A 22,523-nucleotide genomic window follows, 5' to 3' on the forward strand; every position below is an offset into this window, starting at 1 on the left:
GTCCCTGAATTCAGACAGATTTTCACAGGCAGAGGAGTTCATACTGAGCCCTCTGGCTTCTTCCACTTGCTCCCTCATGTGTTTGTAGGCCTGGTGTAACAGACACTACCATCAGCACCAGAAGACTGAATGTTTCACAGAGGGAGTGAACAGCAGGAGAGAAAACTGTGAAAGCACCTCATAAGAAAAAACAAATAAACAAACAAACAAAAAAAAAAACCCAAAGCCAGAATTTAATCCCCACCTCTAATCGCAACTGTCTCAATGTGCCTTCAGTTTTTGTGTCAACAACCTTTTTCCCTGTGAAATAAGGCTATCAGGAATGCCCATGCATAACAAAGTTGTGTAAGGATTTTCATCACGTGCTACTTACTTTCTATCAGTCATCTGATCTAATATGTCATACCGTGAAACTCCCTATGAATCTGGTGACGAGCCATTCTGCATGACTGCAGTTAAGCTTAATGCTTTCCTCTGTGACTGTAACTTTCTATATTGCTGAACGAAGACCTGGAGGGACCATATTTTAATACAATTGCAACTACACAGTGGTCTTTTTTTGGTATGGCATGGTTTCCAGATTCATGGCAACTGTCTGCTTGGTTGTGGGGAGAGAACAAGAAAAGAAATCAAGGCAGAGAATCTGTTTCAATACCAGTCTTTATCACTGCTGTTGGATGTTAGTTCCCTATAGTAATATTTTCAGTGCTCTTCACACCACTTGTGACAAAAAATTCTTTATGTCTCTTCTGCAACTCTTTTATGCCAATCCTTGCTTTCAATTAGTGTGAAATGCACTATGAATAGCAACTTCTCTGAAATATAGCCATTGCAAGTAACTCGGGGGGTGATTTGCTTTGTATATGAGCTTAATAAGACTGTATAAGGAAGCTGCAAGACTGTTCATGGGAAGCTTACAGAAAAAGGGGCTGTACTCATTTACCTCTGTCCTCAGAAGTTGTCTCATATCCTAAATATTAATAATCCATAATATTCAGTACATATTTGCTCTCAGGTTCTTGCACTTGAAGTTCATATTTTAAAATAGGTTTTTCAAAAATTTCAAAGTTCAACAGAATGGATGCAGGTGGAACAAAGACTAAATTAACTTTCACTACTGAGTAAAGTTGGAAGTGTTAAGATGCTGGAGTTTGGTAAGGGCCATACTATTAAGGAAACTCCTTGGCTGTTACAACGCATATATTATTGAGAACCAAAGAGTTTGGTTTAATGTTAGCTCTGTTTGGAACAGAAGCACGGCAGTGGGCTAACAGTAAGATCTCAAGCACCTTTTGCATATTACCATGTGTCCCTGAAATAAAGCATGACCTGTAAACTTCAAACTCAAAATGAATTAGGTAGCGATGCTGTTTGCTTGTGTTTATGCTCCGAATATTCCATGAGTTTTCTGGCATATCAATAACTTAATTCATTGATAAGATGAGCACAGTAATAGGTTTCTCATGTTATCAGAAAATTGATATATTTAGAGACTTCGATAAACCCAAACAGCTGAACTGTGTGTCTCTTAGAAAACAGAAATTGATTATTTTGAAAGCTGTGAAGAAATCACAGTGCCATAAAAATAACTTAAAATAGTAAAATTTCAAGGTGAGAAAATATGAAATGTGACACATTTAGTTTCACATCTTTATGGTCTTTCTACAGACTTGTCTCTTTTTGTCTTATCTTCCTTTCAACACCACTGAGGAATTTAATCTAGAATGAACTGTAGAGCAAGAGTAGGAAAAGCATTCCAGTGCTATGAACATTTCTACCAGAACAGTGGAAAGCTCTGGAGAACGCAATATTTAAAAAAAAAAATAAATAAATAAGGAAAAAAGGAGGAAGCAAAATGTAGTGATCACAGCAATTGGAATCAACATTATATAATTCACATACTGAAAAGTAGTTATTCATACACAGATGCAAATACATTTCATGTATACTTATGGATCTGCAAAAGACTCGAGAACTTTCTCTCACAAAAAAAAATCCATCAGGCACCTGCTCTTTCTGAAGTGCTTTGAGAATCTTTGATATAAACTGTAAGAGATAAGAATAATTAACTTCTTTGGTTTATACTAGTGCAGGGACAGTAGCTTACAAAAGCTGTACGAATTTCAGAAGGAATATCAGACAGTGACATATTGTCACCTCAGTGACACTATTTAGTCAACTAGGAGTAATGAAATGCAAGTGATTCTCTTACTGTCTACAAATTAGAAAGCTTAATTGATTTTTTTTTCTTTTTTGTAGACACAGGTCTAGTTTTAAGAAGGAATTTATATGCTAATTAAGACAACTGAACTGCCTGTTTTCCTACTAGCCTGAAGGACAAGTAATTTTTTGGCCAAAATATTTTTCACAGGGCACCAAAGACTAGATTAAACTACCACTTGCAGTCTTGGGCAATCTTGTCCTGCCTTGCGCAGGCAAGAAAACGAGTAAGATTTACTCTCTTCTGGCATGATGCTGGGTGCCAGCAGAACAGAGCAAGTAACGGATAGGGATTGTGTGGGAAGTCTCTCTTCTTGATCAGTAGTGACCGTACAGTCAGATTAAGACACAGATATCATGCTTATATATTGGTTTGATACTTTTCTTCCCACATCAGACGTTTCAAAGAATGTCCAACCCACCCAGTGCGCAACACTGCAGGTTAGTGTTCACCAGGCATGAGGCTACTGAAGTGCAAGACTGACATTGTTTGTAATATTTTCTAGGATCCTCAGGGAATGAAGTAAAATCTGTCCTTTTTCCTCCAAGTTTGGAACAGGTTTTGTTTTAGGGCTCCAGTGTGGTAATATATCTTTACTGTATCTACAATGAAGGTCTAAAAGCAAAGATAGGGACTGTCAGAGAGGCTTAATCAAGGACAGATAAGCCTTTGTAGTTTAAATACAGATGATGCTTTCTTTCAAATTCAGGTGATACTTTTCTTTCTGATTCACTTCAAAAATTCAGAGGCTGCTCGTATTTTAAGGAGATAAAGAATCTTTAATGCTCACAGATACCATTCTGCCTTCAGGCACTCTTAAGTCCTGGGATACATAATAGGGAAATTGTCTTAGACAGCAGTAATGCCAAAAGGGTTCTATGGCTTTATGTACACAGTGCCAAAACAATGGTGATGCTCATCAGGGTTCGCCTCCCTACCTTCTTCTGCCCACATGCTCTAGAAGGCATCCGATTCTATGTGCTGTCGTACTAGCCCAATTGACATGCTCAAGTGCACAGTATCCCACAAGATCTAGAAGGCAGACTCTTCCACAGGTAATGAAAACTGAAGTGAGAGCAAAAGACAAGTCTTAAGGGTGACTTCAATACTTATGTTTAATCCTAAAGTTCCTACAAGCTTCAAATATATTCCTACTGCTATGCAAGCAAGCACAAACACAACATTGGACAGACAAAGTGTGTAAGAAAGTGTGATGAATAAATTTCAAGTCCGCACTTCCAAGTGTATCTTTATGACTTTGGTACCTCAGGTCTGATAGCCCAGTTCTGGACACTCTGGGCTTACTTTCTTGAGTAGCAATGAGCTATTGCTCCCTCTAATGCAGACAGATCCACAGGAACTGCAGATCTTCATCCCCTCTGGCCATCGGGCTATGATTAAATTTTAATGACTTCTCTTCTGGTAGACACCAGAAAACATGATGAAGTCTACAAAATTAAATCCAGTTTTCTCAGCAAAGACGGCTTTTGAAAGAGAAAGGCCTGCTGAAGCAATATAATTAAGGAGGAGGATTTTCTTTGTGCCATTGCATTATCTACCTCTCAATGTTAAGTTCTCTTATTCACAAATTTAGATCACTTCAGAACATCACCCATATTTTTTCCAGACTTTTAAAGCTGTTATGAGTTTCAGAAACTTTCTTCATGGTCAAACTTACCATTTTAGAATGGTTGGCTATAAGCCAACACTCAGGACAAGAAGAGAACACTAAGTTAAAACTGCAGAATTTAAGCCACTTAAAGTAGTTATGCTAAGAGAATTTCAGAGTCAATACAATACAAGAACATAACAATCCTAAATGTTCATATTTGATATGTCTAAAATACAAAACGTGGACACTTTCAGCTCTTGCTCCCTCTCTAATAATACAATTTGCATTTGTCGTTTTGCACCTACATAAGGAGCAAACATAATATATGAGTACCTAAGAAGGTGATAAGTGATAAACTTCTCTAATACACAATATCTGCAGACCTGCATGTGTATCCTTCACAAGCAGAAACTGCCACATCATTAACTGATAATGGCAACTATGAGCACTTGGTTCATTGAGGAGCTAAATATTTGCAACACATAGAGCTCAGGTGGGTCATTGATAAATTCATAGGAGTCAACAGAAGGACAGGTCTTCCTCTCAGAAGGGACTGAGAAAGTCAGGCATTGTCCCAGTTTGTTTGCCTTCCTGCCAGTGTCCTCCCATGGAGCCGTGCATTCCTGACCCAATTTTTACTCACCTACTTGCTGATTCACTTCCGCTCACCTCACCCAACTTGCAAAAGTATGACATGTTATGATATGAATGCTTCTCACAGCTTCCCAGCGATTACCTCATCTCCATATAGCAAAATACCACATATATCTCCTTTTGACCCATGCAGGTTTCTGCAGAGAGCAGCACAACATGCCTCTCCCAACCTTTGCACCAGGATTATTTTCAAAGGCTAACACTGAGAATAAAGTGACCCTCAGTGAGGGTACAAAGTGAAGAATGTTCAGAATAGCCACCACACTTTTCTCTTTCAAAGATACCTTACAAAAGACAAAAAACACTGAGAAACCCCGAGGACCCATGTCCATGAAATTAAAAGCCTACAAAATAGGCATTTAGGCCCAAGTGTGATGCTTTGCTTTAGCAAGGTAGAGCCGGAGCAACTCTCAAAGTTTATCCAGAACCTCACTATTTAGTTCGGTCTGGGTTACAAGGTTTATGTACAAACATACAGTTATAAAGGCAGAAAGTGGGACTCAATAATCCAAATGCTCCATGAGATCCATTATGTGGAGGGAAATTGGGGGAAAATACAGTCTATAAGAAAGTGGGAATGAGAGAAAAGGTATTTGGAGAAGATTTAAGGAACCTGTGAGACAGTTAAAAGGACAGCACTGTGAACAGGTACAGATTGCGATTCTGGCTGTTGTGCTCATGATTAATGAGTAAAAAGTGATCTGGTTCCTATAGCAACCTAAGAAACACAAAAGAAAACTTTGTTTCTTCAAACTTTCCCTGATGATGAATAGACCTTGACTTTCAAAATACCAGAGAAAATTATGATAAGGATCCTTTTTTATCTCAGAGTAAATCTTCCTCAAGAGGTTAATCTTGCAGGTACACAATATCTGCAGACCTGCATGTGTATCCTTCACAAGCAGAAACTGCCACATCATTAACTGATAATGGCAACTATGAGCACTTGGTTCATTGAGGAGCTAAATATTTGCAACACATAGAGCTCAGGTGGGTCATTGATAAATTCATAGGAGTCAACAGAAGGACAGGTCTTCCTCTCAGAAGGGACTGAGAAAGTCAGGCATTGTCCCAGTTTGTTTGCCTTCCTGCCAGTGTCCTCCCATGGAGCCGTGCATTCCTGACCCAATTTTTACTCACCTACTTGCTGATTCACTTCCGCTCACCTCACCCAACTTGCAAAAGTATGACATGTTATGATATGAATGCTTCTCACAGCTTCCCAGCGATTACCTCATCTCCATATAGCAAAATACCACATATATCTCCTTTTGACCCATGCAGGTTTCTGCAGAGAGCAGCACAACATGCCTCTCCCAACCTTTGCACCAGGATTATTTTCAAAGGCTAACACTGAGAATAAAGTGACCCTCAGTGAGGGTACAAAGTGAAGAATGTTCAGAATAGCCACCACACTTTTCTCTTTCAAAGATACCTTACAAAAGGCAAAAAACACTGAGAAACCCCGAGGACCCATGTCCATGAAATTAAAAGCCTACAAAATAGGCATTTAGGCCCAAGTGTGATGCTTTGCTTTAGCAAGGTAGAGCCGGAGCAACTCTCAAAGTTTATCCAGAACCTCACTATTTAGTTCGGTCTGGGTTACAAGGTTTATGTACAAACATACAGTTATAAAGGCAGAAAGTGGGACTCAATAATCCAAATGCTCCATGAGATCCATTATGTGGAGGGAAATTGGGGGAAAATACAGTCTATAAGAAAGTGGGAATGAGAGAAAAGGTATTTGGAGAAGATTTAAGGAACCTGTGAGACAGTTAAAAGGACAGCACTGTGAACAGGTACAGATTGCGATTCTGGCTGTTGTGCTCATGATTAATGAGTAAAAAGTGATCTGGTTCCTATAGCAACCTAAGAAACACAAAAGAAAACTTTGTTTCTTCAAACTTTCCCTGATGATGAATAGACCTTGACTTTCAAAATACCAGAGAAAATTATGATAAGGATCCTTTTTTATCTCAGAGTAAATCTTCCTCAAGAGGTTAATCTTGCAGAATGGGTTTTAGATTTGCAGATAATAGGACTCGTTTCCACAGGCTTCTGGAATGAGAATATGCAATCTGTGCAAAAAGAATGCCCAGCAAGATTTGGAACTGTTCTTTTCTGATTTTTAGTACTCGCATTTCAGTGTAGGCAGAACATCACATTAGAAGATGTTGTCTTTCCTAGAGTATAGGTAAAAGATAATTTTATTGCACACTGAGGATGCAAGATGTGTGTATTAAAGAAAAAAAATCTGTCTTTGAAATTTTTATTTCTCCGAGAAAGAAAATTACTTCCTGGGTAAAATCCAGACTTGGGGCAAGTCACTGGAAAAAAATAAGATATGAGATTGAACCACGAGTTCTGCAAACACAGAATACTCCAGGTTTTAGTTTAGAGTTCCGTGTAGAAATAAGAGCACAGAAGAAAAATACTACATCAGACCAAAAGTTCATCTAGCTTAGTAGCCACTGACCAAACAATGAATGTACTCCTAAAATTACAAAGACAAACAAAGCATGTATTGTTACTACTTCAACAATTCGCAGTGCAGGAGCTTCATGAATCAAAACAGTAAAGAAATGTTAGCTGCTGAATCATTCTGCTGGAATTACTGAAGAACAAATATATTAAAACAAATATAATCTAAACCATCTGCAGACTGGACCCTTTTTTCAGGGAATTTTGCTGCCTCCCTGGGGCCCAGATCTGGGATGTCACCAGAAAACTAATGAGGCTAGTACAGCCTTCGAATTATACGGAGAAGGCTGAAGTACTGAACTATTTTTTCATTTCAGTCTTCACTGGCAAGGGCTCTACTCACACTGCCCAAGTTGCAGAAGGCAGAAACAGGGGCTATGATAATGAAGAACTGCCCACTCCAGGAGAAGATCAGGCTTGAGACCATTTGAGGAACCTGAAGGAACATAAATCCATGGAACCTGATGAAATCCATGCACAGCTCCTGAGGGAGCTGGCAGATGACGTTGCTAAGCTGCTTCCCATTGTATTTGAAAAGTAGTGGCAGTCTGGTGAAGTTCCCACTGACTGGAAAAGAGGAAACATAAGCCCCATTTTCAGAAAGAGAATAAAGGAAGACCTGAGGAACTACAGGCCAGGAAGTCTCACCTCTGTGCCCAGCAAGATTGTGGAGCGCCCCATTTTCAGAAAGAGAATAAAGGAAGACCTGAGGAACTACAGGCCAGGAAGTCTCACCTCTGTGCCCAGCAAGATTGTGGAGCAGATGCTCCTGGAATCTCTGCTAAGGCACATGGGAAATAAGGAGGGGAGTGGTGACAGCCAACATGGCTTCACCAAGGGCAAGTCATGCCTGACAAATTTGGTGGCCTTCTATGATGATGCTACAGCATTGGTAGATAAGTGTAGAGCAACAGACGCTATTTACCCGGACTTATGCAAAACATTTGACACTATCCCACATGACATCCTGGTCTCTAAGTTGGAAAGCATGGATTTGATGGATGGACCACTCAGTGGATAAGGATCTGGCTGGATGGTCACACTGAAAGGGTTGTGGTCAACAGCTCAATGTCCAAGTGGAACCTAGTGATGAATGGCATTTCTCAGGGGTCAGTACTGGGACCAGTGCTGTTCAACATCTTTGTCAGTGACACGGACAGGGGAATTGAGTGCACCCTCAGCAAGTTTGCCAACAACACCAAGCCGTGTGCCACAGTCGACACACTGGAGGGAAGGGATGCCATCCAGAGGGTCCTAGAGAGGACAGGCTTGAGAGGTGGGCCCATGTGAACCTCACGAGGTTCAACCAGGCCAAGCGCAAGATCCTGAACCTGGGTCATGGCAACCCCAGGCACAAATACAGTCTGGGCAGAGAATGGATTGAGAGCAGCCCTGTGGAGAAGGACTTGCAGGTGTTGGTGGATAAGAAGCTCAACATGAGCCAGCAGTGCACACTGGCAGCCCAGAAAGCCAACTGCATCCTGGGCTGCATGAAAAGAAGCGTCGCCAGCAGGTTGAAGGAGGTGATTCTACCCCTCTACTCTGCACTTGTGAGACCCCACCTGGAGTACGGTGTCCAGCTTTGGAGTCTCCAACATAAGATAGACATGGATCTGCTGGAATGAGTCCAGTGGAGGACCATGAACATGATCAGAGGACTGGACCACCTCTCCTATAAGGACAGGCTGAGAGAGTTGGGGTTCTTCATCCTGGAGAAGAGAAGGCTCCAGGGAGACCTTATAGCAGCCTTCTAATACTTAAAAGGGGGCCTGTACAAGAGATGGGGAAGGACTCTTTAGCAGGGACTGTAGTGATAGGATGAAGTGTAATGATTTTAAACTGGAAGAGGGGAGATTCAGACTAGATATTAGGAAGAAATTCTTTACTGTGAGGGTGGTGAGGCACTGGAACAGGTTGCCCAAAGAAGCTGTGGATGCCCCATCCCTGGAGGTGTTCAAGACCAGGCTGGATGGGGCTTTGAGCAACCTGGTCTAGTGGGAGGTGTCTCTGCCCATGGCACAGTGGTTGGATCACACAGATCTTTAAGGTCTCTTCCAACCCAAACCATTCTATGATTCTATGAAGTATTACCTACGTGGGTACCAATGATGTTTCAACAAGAAGACCAAGATCAGTCTAAAGAGATTTCACACCTCTAGGAAGAATGCTGAGAGATTCAGGAGCACACATAGTGTTTTTCTCAATCCGCCCAGTAATGGGGAGATACACTGGAAGAAACAGGGCCTGGGATGGAGTAACGTTGGAAACAAGAATGTACTAGGAGAAGAGCAGCTGGAGAGAAGTCATGTAAAAAGAGATCTGAGAGTGCCAGTTGACATTAAGCTCAATGACAGTCAGCAGTGTGCCCTGGCAGCCAAGAGAGTAAACCACATCCTGGGGTGCACCAAGCACGGTACAATCAGCCGGTCAAAAGAGGGGATTATCCCGCTGTGTTCAGCATTGGTGCAACCTCATCTTGAAATTTTGTGCAGTTCTGAGCCCTACAGTTTAAGAAGAATGTAAAAGTGTTTGAATGTGTCCAGAGAAGGGTAATAAAGCTGGTGGAAGGGCCAGAAGGCATGTCTTATGAGGAGCAGCTGAGGACTCTGTCTAGTTTGGAGAAAAGGAGGCTAAGCGATGAACTCATAGCTCTGTACAGCTTTCTGATGAGGAGAAGTGGAGAGGGAGGTGCTGATTTCTTCTCCGTGGGATCCAGTGACAGAACGCATGGGAATGGTTCAAAGCTGCTCCTGGGGAGGTTTGGACTGGATATTAGGAAAGAATTCTGTACTGAGAGGGTGGTCAAACACTGTAACAGGCTTCCTAGAGAGGTGGTCAATGGCCCAGACCTGTCAGTATTTAAGAGGCATTTGGGCAATATCCGTAATAACATGCTTTAACTTTTGGTCACCCTTGAAGCACTTAGGCAGTTGGCCTGGATGACCATTGTAAGTCCCTTCCAACTGGACCTATTCTAGTATACTTTAATCTTCTTCCCTTCCCTTCCCTTCCCTTCCCTTCTCTTCTCTTTTATTCAAGCAATTCTACCTCAATATGCACTTGTTTCAATTACTTGAGTTTATACCAGTTTAAAGCTCCAGGTCTCGATTGTTCAGATAAGGAATTGAATTATGGAACCACTTGCAAGTCTTGGATTCTCTCCATATAAAGAAGATGTTTCCCATATGACTGTTGCCTGCATAAATATACTTTGTTAATGAAAGACCAATGGAATCCAGCTGTTCAAATTAATGATAAAGCCTGCATTGGTGTCTGCGGTGTAAACTTAGGACCTCTGGCCCATGTTCTTGCTTGTAGGAGAGCACTTTTTGGGAAATCTTATTCGCTCAGAGGAACTCCGTGTGCAGTAAGAAACTATTAAAACATAAGGGACCATCTCAGCATAATAATTGTGTTCAGAAAATGCATCTCAACACAAGCCTTCATGCTTGAAATTATCACATTGAGATTTTTATCTCAATGTAGAGTAAGAACAAAAGAAAACAACATCTGAGTGGTAGAATACAATCTAAGACAAATAAACCTTTCTAAATTATTAGATAGTACTGCTCATGTCCTGATTTCATTTCTGGTGAAGTACTCTTACCTTTTATTTCACTAGGAGTAAGAATGAGCCACTAGATTTTCTTTGTAGCCCTGTAAGCAAGAACTTCTCTGATTGATACCAGATTTTGGAGCTTTGTATATGGTGCAAATTTCACTACAGCACTGGTCAACTGTCTGGTGAGGAACTAGAGCATTCTGACCAGTATTTATTTTTTAAGCCAGGTTTTTAAATTTTCTATCCCTTAAAGTTCCCTATCTCATCACCTTCCCTCAGTGAAATCTCCCCCCAAATTTGATGCATTTATCAAGATTCACAGAAGTATTTATGTATTTATCGACATTTCACCTCAGTCATACAAACCATGAAACTGCTTCAGGTAATCCATATTATAATGCTAATCTTAGGTTTCATTTCATTTTACCTGCACTTCATTTCTACTTCTAACTACAACATAATAAAACCCTTATTTTATCAGGAAAATTTACCTCATTCCCTTAATTTTCTCAATTAAATCCAACAACAGTAATTGACACTAGGGCAATTGAGATCAGAGCTGTGTGATTTTTTCAGTTAGTCTGCTTGACAGCAAGAATAACACTCAGAATACTTTTTGGTTTTATTTGTCTCATTTTCATCTCAATTAAAAGTAGCTTTAATTTAAAAAAAAATCACAAAAAAAACTAAACAGAGGTAATTTTAGTGAAAGCATATTTTGGGAAGAAATGAAGTATATTCAGAGTTTTGGACATTTTTTTTTTCCTTAAAAATATGTAACTTTTTAGTATTTTGGCTGAACTGAAGTCGTAGTTTTTGGCTAAAGCAAATACTGATGCCATTTTTTCCCCATATAAATCTAACTGGCAACAGAATCCAGCTTTTTTCTTGGTTAAAATTCACAATTTCTTCTTTCTCCCACTTCCTAGTAACATGACTTGTCAAAATATATGATGATATCAGAAATGAAAAGAAAGTAAAGTTGATTTACTGACAAACAGAAAAAAAAAGAAAAAAGGAAGGAAGGAAGGAAGGAAGGAAGGAAGGAAGGAAGGAAGGAAGGAAGGGGTGAAAAAGGTGGAAAAGGTGAAAAACCAATAAAAAAGACACAAACAATTCCCTTTTCACAAAAACTGGAAGATCCAAACCAGAGTTCTTGATTGCACAACAGAAATCTTCATTTTTAAGGCTTACTGAAAGCTGGATTTTCAGTTAGGCCCATGTCTAGTCAAAAATCCTGTTATGTTTGGATTGTAAATTTCAGTTATTTTAATTGAGATGCCATAAAAACTAAAGAAAAAATGGTCTAAGGTAGTTAAAATATATAATTACTCTTGTTGGTGATATACTACAATTTATAGTACTTTTTTTTAGATTATTGTAAATTATTGTTCAGGGGAATGTAAAAGGCAAATAAAATCTAGCAGTAACTGTTGAAATTAAGCAATTACTGCAGGCTGGCCCTTCAAGGAAAACTGCAATGTAATATAAAATAATTTTCAGTCATTACATTTAATTAAACTGGAAAAGAAAGGTAAACCAGGCATTAAGTCCCAGGCAGTGAATATCCTGAACTTCTCCTGAATGCAAAAATGTTGAGTGTATTCAGCACATTCTAGGCTCATGGCTGATCCAATAAATAGTTCAGGAAATTTAATTTTTAAAAAAGTTCATAAACAAAACAGGAAGCTAAAATAAAAGTTACAGTCTAAATACAGATCCTGTAAAATGTACCCTTGCACTTAACTTCAACTCCCAGCTTTATTGTATACAGTAGATAAAGTCAAGCATGCATAGGAGTCATTGCAAGATCTGAGTCTAATTAGACGGGATACCCTGGGTAAGTGTTACTCAAATGTACAGCGGGCTAGCCATGTGAACTTTTCAGAATCAGGATCTGTCTAAATACCATGAACACTCAAACATAGTGAAACAGTGACAGGAATTTCCAAAATGCTCTGGATCTCGTTTTTAATATAGGTGAAATTATGCACTAAATATTCCATTAAGCCTCTACAGCAACACTACCAAAAAATCACTTACAGTGTTTCTCTATATATTTGAACAAAAATAGACTTGCAGCACAACAATGCTATGCTTGTAACCCTAATGCCCGTACTTCCCTCCTGGAGCAGAAAAAAACACTAATTCATTTCAAATCAGAGAGTTCCAACACAATGAATGAATGTTTGGCCTTTGACCAATATTTAATCTTTGCATGTACCTTTTCTGTATTATAACATAGCTGCACTGCAAATGTATTGTGCTCGAGAGGGTGAGGGGTGGAGGAGGGAACAGGAATAGCAGTTTATTAAAGACAAGGAAAGAAACCAAATGACTTTTTCTATGAACTCTAGATGATCTTTACTTATCTAAGAAAACGGCAATAAAACCAGAAAGTCACAGAGGATTTGTTCGTGTCTGAGGTCTTATATTTTAAAATTGGTTGAATCCTATTTCCAATGCTATCAATATCACTTTTGTTTCTTGTCTTCAAAAGAGCGGCATAGGCTTAACATAGTGCAAATCACTGCAAATGGAAACTGTAAAATATAGATTAGCATTAACAGCTCTCATGACATGAAGTCTTTTGGAGCGTGACATACTAACCAACCCACTTTGCACCACAGAGATCTTGTTATTTTATGGGCAACTGCAGGTCTCAGTGAATATAGGATGTTTGTTAGTGCTAGTCCAAGAACCAATTGTGACAGATTTTAAAGGAGCCGCTGTTGAAGAACTGCACATAAATTTTCATAAAATTCCCTAGACTTAGCTTATTCTTAAAATTAATTTGCAAGATTTTGGAAACACAGTGTGTTTTAAATACCAAATTGGCTGTTGCAGGTATAGTGGCTTAATTAGTTTTCTCTCTCCCTGCTAACAAACAGCTGCCCTCTTTGCACTCCTTTCCAAATTAAATTTATTTTTCCTCAACAGTTTAAATTCAAAACTATGACTGAGTAGAGAAGGTGGTAGAGCTTCTATTCAGTGGGTATGTCTTCAAGAGAAAGAACAATCATTCAGCAAGGGTTGATGACAAATAACATAATATAGCAGACAAACTGGCAAATGAACTTAGGGTGCACTAGCCCAATGACTGCATGTTTTCGTTTTACAAGATTGTCAAGAAATTCTCCCCCCAGTTCCAAAATCTTAGGTTTGAAGAAAGACTTAGTACATTCCCAAGTGAAATACAGCAAATCAGCTATTCCTATGAAATTCGTGGCTGTCTAATAAGGTGTTTACTGTTACCAGTTCTGACTTAACTTTGTATAAGGAGCAGGATGCAAGTGGTATTTGTGATACATCTTTTTTCTCTCTCCACAATATGTATCCCAATCCACAATCTAAACAAGCTTTTTTTACCCATTCGTTCCTAGATATTTTCTCTTAGATCCTAAACCAACTCAAAATACATGGTCTTTACTTTATGGTTGCTTACTTAATACTTAATTTTTCTAATCTCTTTCCAGAGAACAACCAGACGTTATGTCTTTTTTTGGATTTACTGCTGAGATCTGTCTCAAATTGAGCTATATAGATAGTCAACCATACAGACAAAACTCAGAGGGCAGTTTGGAAAGAAAAATGTTATCAGAACCTCCCACAGGCAAGAGAGGAAAGGGTCCTTTCTTCATAAAACCCAGAAAGTACACGGAGAGTTAGTTACTAAATCCGCAAGCAACCCCAGCAATTTTAGCAGTGTCTCTTTGATGCGTACTCAATTCTTTCCATCAATGAAACATAAGGACTGTATGTGCCAATACCATAACAATTTTCGAAAGGTATACATACACTTATTTATCATCATATCATCCCGGCTCCTAACAATGTTCTATAAACACTGGAAGGAAAAAACCACATACAAATGGATTGGGGAAAAAAATATCTCAGGAAGTGTCCTTATGCAGAAACAGTAATAGTATTTCAGAAATCATTCAAAAAGAAGGCCTGGACATACCAAGTGTCTTTTATCTAGAAGTAAAGGAAGATATTTTCATATTTTAAGAGATTTTTTTGTCTTAACATAAAAGCTAGTGCAAAGAACACTAGATCAGGTGATTGCTGCTTCTGTTTGTGCTCTTAACAGTAAAGAGAATATTTTCACAGATCTACAACATTTCTGGGTAAAACTTTACACCTCATAAATAAATTGCTAGAACTACTTGCAAAACCAAGTGCATGTTGCCTAATAAGTTTGCATGTGTAAAGTGTGATTTATTGTAGACACAGTTCAAACAGACTCAGTGAAAATTTTGCCTTATGAGTACTATTAATATCAAAAATAATTTATAGGCATTTAATTGTAGAACAGTTTATTAATACATTCATCCAGGTTGCTCCATTTCTTTTCACTTTTTTCTTTTCATTTCTTTTCTTCCTTCGGATACATGAGTAAGGTAGAAGAAATAGCAAGCTAATAATGGGAGGTTATAGAAAATACCCTTCACTTTGTGTGAGCATAAAGGCATACCAAACATTGTAATAGTTTTAAGAAGTTATATAACATTTCTTTTGTTCATTCAACAAAATTTTTGAATGCAAAAAAAAAATTTTCTCATGAGAAAGTTTACCCAAAAGTTGTGCCCCACCTCCTCCTCGCCCCTCCCCTCCTTCCCTCCCTGTATAGAATGATGTTTGTCTAGCTCAGGATTTTTAAGATTAAACTGATTACTTACATGTTTTGAAAAGTTTGCTTTTACAAGTGCCAAATGCTTCTAACTTATCTCTACAACAAATAAAGAATAGAATGAAACTACAGGTTTGGATAACTTAGAGTCTCCTTTTAAGAGTTCATTTTGACCAACTTGAGCTCTTGGGAAGGTTCTGCTTTTCAGAACAGCTCTTCCTTAAGCAGTCAGCACCTTCTGGACACCTTATGGTAAGGACTCAAAAGTCACATGCCACTGCAAAAATACAGACCAGGACCTGATTGTGGTAAAGTTTATCTCCAAAAAATGCAAACAGAGATTCAGAGGTAATCATGTTCTAGTTATGACTTCAGTAATTTTTATGTAAGAAATATTAACATAAAAGTGTGGTAGCAACAATTCTTTTTAGCATTCCGGTTTTAACTTTAAATATTATTTACATAATTTCATGTTTTTAATTTCAGATGACCAACAAATCTGTATAAAGTGCATTCAGAACTATTATATGTAAGTATAGCTGTATAGCTCTTCATGCCTCTACATTTTTCTAAAGCAAAAATGTGTGCTTCACTATATAGATCTGTATGTTATCCCATTCCTTTTAAGTATCGCTTATCTGAGAACAGTAACTTTGGAAAAAAGCTTGAGAAATGCTGAAAAACTAGTCAGTCATTTACCGTCAAAGCCTTATGGACTGATACGAACTTTGCGTATATGAAGAGAAGAGTATGGAACAAAAAGGGTCTAAAAGTTGAACAGTGTCTCTGGATTTGGATTTGGAACTAGTGTGCTCTTAGTATATTGTGTCCAGTTCTGGGATTTGCAGTTCAGCAGGCACACGTAAAAATGTGAGGAGGTTAAGCAAAGGAAAAAAATGCATAGATTATTTGAAAGTTTAACTTAAACTGATGGAAAAGAACCCTACTGCTTTTCAAAGTTAAGGGATCTCTGTAAAAATTACTGTGACAAAAGACAATGTTGATAAAAAGGCTATTCATTCTAGCTATAAGCAATGACATTGCTTATGTATTTTATCAAGTGATCAGCTCTTTACAACCACAACCACAATTTCTAATTAAGCATGCATTCGGTTTTGTGCCTATGTTTAAAAACAGAGTCAAATTATTTATACCTAAGAATCCTGAGATTAGGAAACATGACTTGTTAATATTTTCCAGTTGAATAAGTAACAGAACCACAAATACACTTGGAATCCATCATTAGAGGAATAATTTCTATTCACTGGGATGAGAATAGAGCTTTATCATTACCATACCTAGAAATATATATAAAACATATTCATCTCAAAAGAAGCTTGCTAATGATGTTCTACTTTATCTTACAGGTATAAGCAGCATTGCTATAAGTACTGCCCAGAAAATACCTACAGAGATGAAAGTTCTCTGCAGTGTATAGAGTGTCCTAGCAACTGTGATAGCTGTGACAAGGAGAAGTGTGACTCGTGTAAGGAAGGCTTTTATCTCTTAGGTAAGCAGAGTACCAAGTATGGCATATAAAGGCAAGTATTTTAGACTTTTTCATTAGAAAAAGAGTCTGAACTCAACTTCCCAAATTTACAAATCTTCTCTATGGAAGACAGTGGAGGCTGAGGGGGAGTTAGCACTTTGTAGAATCGGGTCCTTGGCATTAACATAAGATGGTTATGTTAGCCCATAGTGCCATTTGGTTCAAAAGCTCAATAAAGAAATTCCCACTATTACTTTTTTCTAATTATGTTTTTAATGCATTTTCACTCTTCTGGACAAGTGCAAAAAATACTGTATTTGATTCAGACTTTGGGAAAGGAGAGCGTTTTAATTCACAGGAAGACACAGAAACGTTTCCTTACTATTTGCAAGTGTAGTTTTATTATGACTTTCAGATCCGCACAAAGTAACAGGCCTTAAACACTTTGAAATGAGCTGAGTTAAAACCACTAAATTCCACATTAGATTCACACAAGACTAGAAATCTCTTAGCTATATTACAAAGCCATAAATCAGGTAGGACTGGTTCGGATATTGTGCCAAATATGAATCACAGGAAATCCTGTGCATTGACTGCTGAAGGTGACAGTAGTGGAGCACAAAAGCATCACACTCATGGAAAACTCTGTGGTCACAACCTGAGGTCATATGGTGGCCTACATTTTTTTAACTGAAATTGGAGAAAGCTCAAGAAGTTATCAGCATAACAACTTCTAGGGGGTTTGCTGCAGTATGACAACTCTTAAATTGCATCAGATTTACCTAACTTCAGCTTTACATTCACCAGAAACTAAAGATTCATTCAATCCTCAAAATTTGCATATATCTAACAATCTTAGGGAATTCTGGACTTAGATTTTATATTGGACCAGTATAAAAATTGGGAATCAACCATAAAATTTTTATTCAGATTTGGACTTCCGTAAGATTTGTATGTGCTTAAGGTATGGATGTACTTAGGGCATGGATGAAAACACACCTAGATATAAATTTAAGTGCATATTGGTTTGAAGTTTGTGAAGTTTGCACAAGCAACTGAGTTCAACTTAAGTTTCATGCTAAAAAAAAATATTAGTTTAGATAGCTACAATAAGTTTCATGGATCCTTATATGTCGGGCTTTTTTCAATCATTTCTTGCTGGCGGCAGTGAGAAGCTAAGGTGCCTCCTTGTCAGGATTAACAGGGGTCAGAAGACACAGTGATGCCAGGCTCTGTTTCTATTGCAGGTGGCACATGTGTGAGTGAGTGTGGGGATGGCTTCTTCACTGATGACATCTCTAGAGAATGCGAACCTTGCCACAGGAGCTGTGCAACATGTGTTGGGTACAGCTATGAGCACTGTACTGGGTGCAAATCCAGTTTCCAGCTATCTCATGGGCGGTGCCTGAATCCAAGAAATTCTCCACCCGATGGAAAGTTCTGGAATGGTAAGTTGCAACAGATCCCTGAATCTCTTCTGATTCTCTGAAGACTACTAGATGTTGTAGAAAGAGAATATCAAGGTCTTGCAGCTTGAGTGAAACTGCACTTTTGCCAAACTCATTGTGATTTTTAAAATATATTGACCAAAACCATTGGTTTCAGAGAGTGAAATTAATCTTCCCGCTAATAGCCTAACATTTTAATACAACTTATTGTTTCTTATCTGGGAGTTGTCTCACCTGGATTGATAAAAGATTAAAAAATAAAAGACAATAAGATAAAAAAGATAAAATGTAGATAACAGATTAAGGTACTGGGAGTTTCTTATCTAAAGTATTGGGAGCCATATAGTCTACATTTTAGACCAGCTTTGTGGTTATTGATTCCCTATACAGAGGTGGATGTAAGTTGTAGCAAATGGAAACTAACGAAATGTGTGTGTATGCACTGTGCACTGTGTGTTCAAAAGCAAGCTCTCTTCTCTTCATCCACCACTGTCCAAACACAGGATGTAGAACTACATTCTCTATTTCTTGCCATACCTTGGCCATTTCCACAACCTGCACAAAATAATCGGTTCTTTCTTGGTTGCCTCATTTATAGCATGGGAAAACCAACTATATTTTCCAAAAAAAAAAGAAAAGTAAAGGAATTGGAAGTAATTTTTTTTAAAATTTAACGTTGTTGAAGGGAATGGCCTGTACTATTTTTAAAAATTATTTTCCTTCATAAGTATCTTCAAATGCATCCCTGTATTGTCGCAAGTTTCTTGATAAGGAAGTCTTAAATGAAGAGTGCATAGTAGAATATTTGTCATTCCCATTATGTCATTTATATAAAGTACAACTGAATAGGTTATGTTACCAAATGAGGCAGTGCTAATGGTGAGTTTATCACTCTGCACACAAATTAAAACTCATTTGCTATGAATATCCATTCTTTTTAAGTGCAACCTTTGCAGGACATGGAATCTTGATAGGATTCCAACTGGAATTTTTTAGTCGTATGAACACCATACCCTCCAACAAAGGGTAAAGTTTCCTCTAGTGTTTCAGTAGTCGCTTTGCTGATCACAGTAAACAAAAAGAAAAGTCAGTGTCCTATAATCCTTTTGCTCTCTTTATAGTTGTAAAGCATCAGCTGGAATAACACATTCAGTTTTAGGCATGGTGTTTAAAGAAAGAGGTGGGCCTGCTAGAGAGGAAACAGTGAGGATTACCAAAAATCTAGGGAAAGATTATTTACAATGAAAGGCTGGGAAAAATGGGGCGCTTGGGACTATATGAGAAAGCTGAGGGGAACACAATTGCAAAGATGGATGGAATAGATTGGGTCTCTGTAGGTGTGGTAAACAGGACTTAAAATGCAGAAGAGGAGTTTTGGATTTGGCATCGGAAAAAAAGGGTGACTTTCAAATGGAATAATGGAGCAATAGTAGAATATTCGAGGAGGTTTTGGGATTTTCATCACTAAGGGTCTTTAAGAACACACAAAAAGCATCTGATAGGGATGTTTAATGAGGGAAGCAAGAGGCAAGATTACTTAGGGGCCCTTCCGGCTTTATTTTCTGTCAAATACAAATTTTCTTCTGATTCCTATGTCTTTATTTGACTCAAACACATCAAAGAATTACTATGCTTGGATCTGTATGACCTTGCATTAAAAATTAAAATATACCAACAAATATTTTCAGAAAAAATATTGACCATCTCTATTCATTGCCTATCTATGGAGAAATGTTGCATCAAAAGGAATAACATTTCTTCACTTCAGAAAAAGATCAGAGAGACCTAAAAAGTATTAATATAAAGTTGGTGTCCTCCATGAATTTCCTTGTGTTTCATCCATATTTTTCAATTTCACTCTACCTCAATGGCATGGAAAGAGCAGATCTGTAGTTTGGTCTGACTATTGGTTCTCCATTTCTCATGCTGTTGAACAGGATGATGCATTATCAGCTTTTTTCTTTTAAGCAGGCAGCTGATGCAGTTCCATATATATCAGCATTGCTGTGCTGTGACACCTCTGTCTTAGAGGTTTCTTTTTCCTTCCAGTAGTTAAAATACTTCTTACTTAAGGGCAGTTCAACTGTTAGATACTCTGAGAGCTGTACTGGCTTTGGACTGCTCCAAAGTCACAGGATTCCTGCTGCAGCTGGTGATGGGAGCCCAGGGAACCTGGATGGACGTTCTTCATCTTCTCTTGGATAGACTTCTTGGGGTTCCCGCAGTGTGGCTGCAGCTGTGCCATGTAACTCCTGAGAAAGTGACGTTGAACTTAAGCCTTTTCTCACCACGGAAGACTTCCAAATAGTAGTAACCTCCAAGTCAAAAAGCTAATGAAGTCGACACTGTCTTTACCAAAGTTACACTCTGAATACCTACATTTAACAACAGTTTGTGAGGTTTCTTGCTCAGATACTGTAGGATCATCTGGTTCTTACAACAGTAATTTTCATTTGCTAATTAACAACAAAATCTAAATGTTTGGGTTTTTGGATAGAATATCACTCTTTCAAACATTTCTTTTGATGGTACATTCAGGAGGCAGATATCAGCTGATTCTGGATTTCCAACTGTGCCATCTATATTTTAAATTCTTGTTCCACACTCAAAATCCTTAATAAAAAAATAAAGGATTCATGCAGGACCAAACCACATTTAACTCTAGCAGTACCTCACACCAATAGGGTAGTTCCTAGTTAGAATAGGGTAGTTCCTAGTCAGAACATTTCGCACCCTGATAACATTTTGAAATACATGGATAATTTTAAAAGAAAAACAAAATCCACAAGAAAATTTCACTACATAATCTAGTTATTTTCTTCATTGTCTAAAGCTTTCTGAAAATCCATAAAATTTAGTAGAGGCAGCCACTTACCCTTTTATTGTTTTGTTCAACAATACAAGTATTGGTACAGGAATGGACAAAATGAAAACTTATCTGTGCTCCTTGAAACTTACTGTCAATGAGGATTCTGGCTGGCATACCTGTACAGAAAGACTCCCTGGGCCTGGAACAATGATCCCTCTTGGATCCTCTTAAACATTTCCGTAGGGACTTTATTTATTATTTTTTTTTCATATTTATTTTATAGAAGACTATGGGGACAGAGAAAATACTTTTTCTATCATACCTGAGTGCAAAGTCCTGGCATCTTTCCAAGTTTTCCTCTGTTTCCTCTGTATAGATCTCAAAATATTTTATCCCAGTTTACTTTTTTTGTTCTTTAGCTTGTTTTACAGATACTTTGATTTTCTCCAGGGCTATTTCTACTTAGCAAAATATAAGGATCTTGCACCTCATCTGTCATCTATGGGTAGCCTGTCATGCAGCATGGGCATGGTTCAAGAAGCTTGTCCATTCTTCAGGGGGTATTAGAATACTTTCATGTCTGCACACCAGCTCAATGTGGGCAAGACTGTGGCTGAGATTTGGCTTTTGCCTCTCATCTTTTCTGCCTGTTTATCAACACACACTTCCTCCGCTGGGTGCTCAATGTCCTCAACGTATTTACAGTGGAGCAGCACCATGGCAGATCTGCCTCTGCCTGAGTTAAAGAATTTAATTAAAGAGTACAGGCCAGACAATTATTAATTCTCCCACTTTGGGGGATTGAGCTGGGTGTGGGGGCCAAGTATGAAATAAACAACCTCACCCATGTCATGGGAATGAAGATGAGATCGCACCAAGCTCATCCTCAGCACATGCCCTGCCCCAGACAATGCAAGTAGACAACACAACAAGGAATATAGCCAAAATTTCCAAATCCAGTAGTTTACGTCAATTTTTACTGCGCTAGTCCTTTATTTACACTTTTTCTTTAGAAATGTTACTAACAGAGAGTTGAGGTATTGGACCTTGAAGTGTATTTACAAATAATGAAGCCATTTCTCTTTGGCTCTTCTAGCGACATGGATTCAGTGGGTTCCATTGTGGTTTTAGTGACTGCGCTGATGTACCATATGGGACAAAGGGAGTTTTGGGAAACAAAGACTGTTGTTTTGTTTGGTTCCGAGGCTAACATAGATTAAAGGGCAGCACATCAGAGCCTGCCAAGGAGAAACCAACATAAAGTCTGACTTTCTTTGCAATTTGAGAGACTAGTCCATCTAGGTGAGGATTAAAACATTTGTGAATGTCGAATACACTTTTTTTCCATGTGTAAGCTTTCACTTCTATTTCTTATGCAAGGATAAATGACAGACCACTCATGAATTTTTATAAGCACGCACTCCAACAACCAAAACATTATATATAAAAAACAAATTTCTAAAATGATATTTACTTTGGGGGTATACTCTGCTGGGCAAACAGTTCAACTCATATCAGGAATCATTAATAAGTCATATCCAGGTCTGAAATATGAAACAGACCATGTCTGTTATCCAGGCTTTTAAAAAGACAGGGCAAGCCAAGAAAGCGGGG

General features: G+C 38.3%; 1 protein-coding gene across 1 annotated transcript in view; it reads left to right on the top strand.

Moving 5' to 3' along the window:
* Positions 1-22,523, top strand: part of PCSK5 (proprotein convertase subtilisin/kexin type 5) — a 303,186-nt gene that overhangs the window by 255,990 nt on the left and 24,673 nt on the right. Inside the window, exons 25-27 of the mRNA XM_014951658.1 lie at positions 15,650-15,692; positions 16,531-16,673; positions 17,900-18,100. Coding sequence (XP_014807144.1) covers positions 15,650-15,692; positions 16,531-16,673; positions 17,900-18,100 — 387 coding nt within the window. The remainder of the gene's footprint in view (positions 1-15,649; positions 15,693-16,530; positions 16,674-17,899; positions 18,101-22,523) is intronic.

The sequence above is a fragment of the Calidris pugnax genome, unplaced genomic scaffold (genome assembly GCF_001431845.1).
Source record: "Calidris pugnax isolate Ruff unplaced genomic scaffold, ASM143184v1 scaffold207, whole genome shotgun sequence".
Lineage (NCBI taxonomy): Eukaryota > Metazoa > Chordata > Aves > Charadriiformes > Scolopacidae > Calidris > Calidris pugnax.